Source organism: Sinocyclocheilus rhinocerous, unplaced genomic scaffold (genome assembly GCF_001515625.1).
Source record: "Sinocyclocheilus rhinocerous isolate Xijiao unplaced genomic scaffold, SAMN03320098_v1.1 scaffold693, whole genome shotgun sequence".
NCBI classification, from domain to species: Eukaryota; Metazoa; Chordata; class Actinopteri; order Cypriniformes; family Cyprinidae; genus Sinocyclocheilus; species Sinocyclocheilus rhinocerous.
Window position 1 is genome coordinate 416,815 of NW_015654933.1, and position 4,495 is coordinate 421,309.

General features: G+C 38.7%; 1 protein-coding gene across 1 annotated transcript in view; it reads right to left on the minus strand.

The window, feature by feature from the left end:
• Positions 1 to 276: 276 nt before the first annotated feature.
• Positions 277 to 4,495, minus strand: part of LOC107717752 (zinc finger protein 462-like) — a 50,227-nt gene continuing 46,008 nt past the window's right edge. The window contains exons 11-13 of the mRNA XM_016524587.1: positions 3,165 to 3,390; positions 1,768 to 1,879; positions 277 to 603 (exon numbers count right to left, since the gene is read on the minus strand). Of these exons, the coding sequence (XP_016380073.1) occupies positions 414 to 603; positions 1,768 to 1,879; positions 3,165 to 3,390 (528 nt within the window). The 3' untranslated portion in view covers positions 277 to 413. The remainder of the gene's footprint in view (positions 604 to 1,767; positions 1,880 to 3,164; positions 3,391 to 4,495) is intronic.

Below are 4,495 nucleotides of genomic sequence, written 5' to 3' on the forward strand. Positions count from 1 at the left end.
GATTCTCACGCATCATTCATTACGGATGCTTATTTTAATAAATCAATGTAACAAAAAAGTGCATTTGAAATTAAAATCTCTGGTTTACGGCTAAACCGGCGAACGGAGGGACTCGCGATTCGATCGGAATTTCGACTCGCGGTTTCATTCACTATTGGTTACCAATATATCAACATCTGTCCTGAGGGACCAAGTCACACTTTGTAAAATTCAGTGTAAGATTCAGCAACTGAACAAACGCGACACATCAACATCTAGCGACACTCCAAACCGGGATCGTCACATTCCACAAATCTAGCTTTTTAAACCAAATACTCAAGAAGCAGCCGATGTTGTTCTGCAACAAAACAAACGGTGAACAGACAGACGAAACAACGGAACGCATGACATTCTCTACAGCTTTCGTTTTGCTCCTAAGGGCCGTTTTTGGTCTCCTGCGTCTCTTTGTCTTCCTCGGTCTGAATCGGACACTTGGATTGGTCAGACTGATCCACAGTGTTACTGGATAGGTCCAGCCCTCTGTCAATCACAGCTGCTGGACCAATCAGAGGCAGCGCTGACGAGGGCACAGGACTGCCGTCGTTCTTGCTGCCGTTAACAGTCCTGAAAACACAAAACACGTCTCAGCTTTAACTCATTCGTTACTATTGTAAGGGTTAACCCGTTTAATCCCAAATTTTTCCCAGACATGCCAATATCCAAATGATGTGTCATTAGTAACACTTTCAAATAATCAATAATAATTTTTTGCATTTCTTTTGGAAAAGTATGTGAAAAATTGTGTTTTATGGTCGGTGGGATAATGTGTGTACTGAATTAACATATTTCTGAAGTCATACAAATTATTATATATCTTAGCCCAGCAATTTTTAAAGCAATAACTCGCGTCGTGCCTAACAACGCCCCTTAGCTGTTATAAATGCACTGTAAACCACGGCTTCACGGGGATTATTGCTTTTATAAAACATGGTTATTCCATATACGTAGTAAGGTTTCACAAAATAAAACAGAGCAAATAAAGTGTAATGATATTAATAAAAACAGTATTCTTCCACCAAACAATGTAGCTCCTCAGAAACAGTTGTGGTTGCAACAAAGTGGTTGCCGAGCAACACACAAACGTAAACAAAGGTGTATGTTACTTTGTAGAGTCATTTACAACAGCTTCGAACGCGGCTCAGCCAATCAGAATCAAGGACCGGAACTATCCGTTTAATAAAAACTGTTTGATCACATTCTAGGGTTACTATTATGTATCAAAATACAACATTGATAGGAATACGGAGATAAAAGACAAAAAAATACAACATATTTCAAAACTGTTGTTTTTTCATAAAATTTTTATATCAGTGCTAGAAGTATTACAACATCAATCTTGTAACTTATTTGTAACATTTGAACTTTTAATATAGTGCAACATTTTGTCATTGCAACATTTTAGTGCAACAACTGCAATTGGATTTATATTGTAAACCTAAATTCACTGTTATCCCACCGGTCACTAACATATTTACTCATTCTATGACCACACACTCAACAAAACTGAATATATGTGAATTCATATATTAATACTAGACACCCTAAAGATAATGTGTACTAAAAATCTTTGTCATATCTTTATGTTAACACACTTTACTAGCCTTTGTTTTGGAGCTTTGATGCAGGCATCATCTTCTCAAGGTGCAAACAGGAATTAAACTGCTCTGGTCATGTGACAATTTGCACTAAACATGTGACACTGCACATATTGTGAATCTGGAGACTCACATGCCGTGTCGAAGGACGTGTCGCTCCCATTCGGAGCCGAGCGTGAAGGTGCGGCCGCAGAACTCACACGGATAGCGTTTGACGCCGCTGCCGCTGGGAGACTCCTCAACACCTAAATCACCAGAAAACACAACAAAACCGCTCTGACTTCCTGAGAGGGAAACATCCTAAACGGTCAAAAAGTCATTTGTGGAAAATCTGCATCTTTCAACAGCTACAGATGTTTTTATCCACAGTACACTGCAGTGTCATTTCAGTATTATTGAGATAAATTGAAAAATGATTGTGAATTTAAAACCCTCAGTTCTGTTCAGTCTATAGAACTTTTGTTGCAATATGCTAATATTTATGCATATTTAATAAGATAAACTTTAAATATCAAAATTAGCATTAAGGCTAAACACTACAGGCAAAATCATTGCTTTCTCATGCACTGGTTAGTTTTGAGATTTTGGTCTATTTTGCTTCTATAACGTCTTCTTTCAGACTAGTGAAAAGTAAACATCTAAAATACACATTTAAGTGTTTATTTTATTACACTATCTATCTGCAATCCTTATCAACCAGTTTTTTTCTCTTAGATACGGCAAACGTAGCAGTTCTATTCCTCTCTATATTCTGAAGGTTTGTTCATATATCTTATTATTTATCTTATTATTTATAGAACATTCCTAAAAACATGGCAAAAAAAAAAAAGTGTGTTTTCTGTCTGTTGACAGTGTTTTCTGATTTATGGAGTGACAAAAAGAGAAATCCAAAAACCCCCCTGAAAAAATCGTTAACTCTAATATGTCAACAAAGAATTTTGAACCTGGTTTTATTCAATGTTCAGATTTATTTTCTGGAAATATATGCAAAATTGCATTTGTATATTTAAACTGTAATACAAAACAATTTTCTTAATGTACTATGATTAATTAACTGGTGAACATATGGTGGTGTCTTTTTCTCTATTTACCTGTGGTGCATTGACCTTAATATAAAAAAACTCATAATACAACAACAACAAAGGTATTTTAACATACTGAAATTTCATTTTAGCGACAGGAGGTGAAGTGTTACTGCTATTATATTATAAAAAATATTTTGTAGAGGATTAATAATGCGATTAATCTTCTGGTCTTCTGTTTATTCGGCTGCAGCGATAGGGATTTCCTGGATTTCTTCTGCGAGGCGTATTTGGAGTTTCTCTGGCCTTCAGATGGAGATTTACTACTGATCACAGAACCGTGCTTCACTGACAAGATGCGTGCATGAATATCGCAGCTTTTGCCTAATATCGATTGCGATTTACCGCGATTTATCATGCAGCCCTAATTAATAAAGTCTTGAGTTTTGCATCTGTTGTTGATCATCTCTACAGATGCACAGAATTTGATGAACATGAAGACCGTTACCTGTCACCTCGGTCTGGCTGCTCGTCTCCTGTCTGCTCTCCGGAAGCTTCTCCTCCTCTTCATCCTCCATCAGCTCTTCCTCCTCCTCTTCGTCTGCCTCCTCTACGGTCTCGTCTTCTCCTTTCTCCTCCTCCTCCTCGCTGCTGCTCACGTCCTTCGTCTTGTCCTTCATCAGCTCCAGCTGGTCCAGGTTCACCCGCCCCACCAGCTCAAAGTTACGGATCACCTGCAGACGACGGGTTAGACTGAGTAACGGCTCCTTAACTAGCCACAGAAAGATCAGACATGACAGAAGACTGTAGGGCTGCGACGATAAATCGATGCAGAATCAATTCGTGGATCAATTCTGAGATCTTCCGAATGCATGCCGACTCTCTCTGGAATCGATTCTGAGCTTAGATTTTAACAGCAGATGGCGCTCTAATCTAGTTTTTATCCGCATACTCAAATGCTCATGAAGAAGAGCGCTCATGCGAGTCATGTAATTTCACCTCGGCTCAGAATGCTTTTATGACACCAGACTAATGTAAACAGCCCACTGTGAACACCCTTGTAATTCGCTTCAACCTTTTCGAATTTTATGAATGATTATTTTAGGTTCAAGTGTGTGTAAGGATTTGGAAACAAGCAGAGTACGGCTGTTTCTAAAGCATGCAGCGCCATCTGCTGTTCAAAACTAAGCTCAGAATCGACTCGAGAAAGAATCGTGAAGCATTCGGGAAATCTCAGAATCGATGCTGAATCATTTCTCGATGCATCAATTTATTTTCCCAGCCCTAACAGATTGCGTCATATAGCGCTTTTAACCGCACAGATTTCGTCATATAGCGCTTTTGCCGCAATAATTTCATAGCGCATCACCGCGCTGTGAGGATAATAATTAGCTTAGGCTACTCCTCACTGAAAATGTTTTAAAAATATATTTTAAAACCGGTCTATTATAGCCTACAATGAATTATAGGCCTATAGCCTAAATAAAATTGTTAACACTTCAGTCATCAATGAAACTTAAGAGCAGCTTTATTTTAAGCACCGACATTCAAAAACAACCTGTTCAACATGAAATATGTTTCTTCTCATTGATTATATCCCGCATATTAACTGGGTGATTCGTCTCTCGTCGTCTCTGAGAGAATATGCGCCCTTAATGCGTGCGTCGTCAGATGCAGAAAGCACCGCCTGTTTTTACTTTCACTTTCATGGTATCATAAGCCTTGCACAAAGTTTGCACGTTGCTTGTATGATATCCACTGGCTCGCCTTCACGGTTTAAAACAGAAATATTTCTAATATTGCGACCCACCCCCCATAAATCCCCCCCGCGGATTTGCG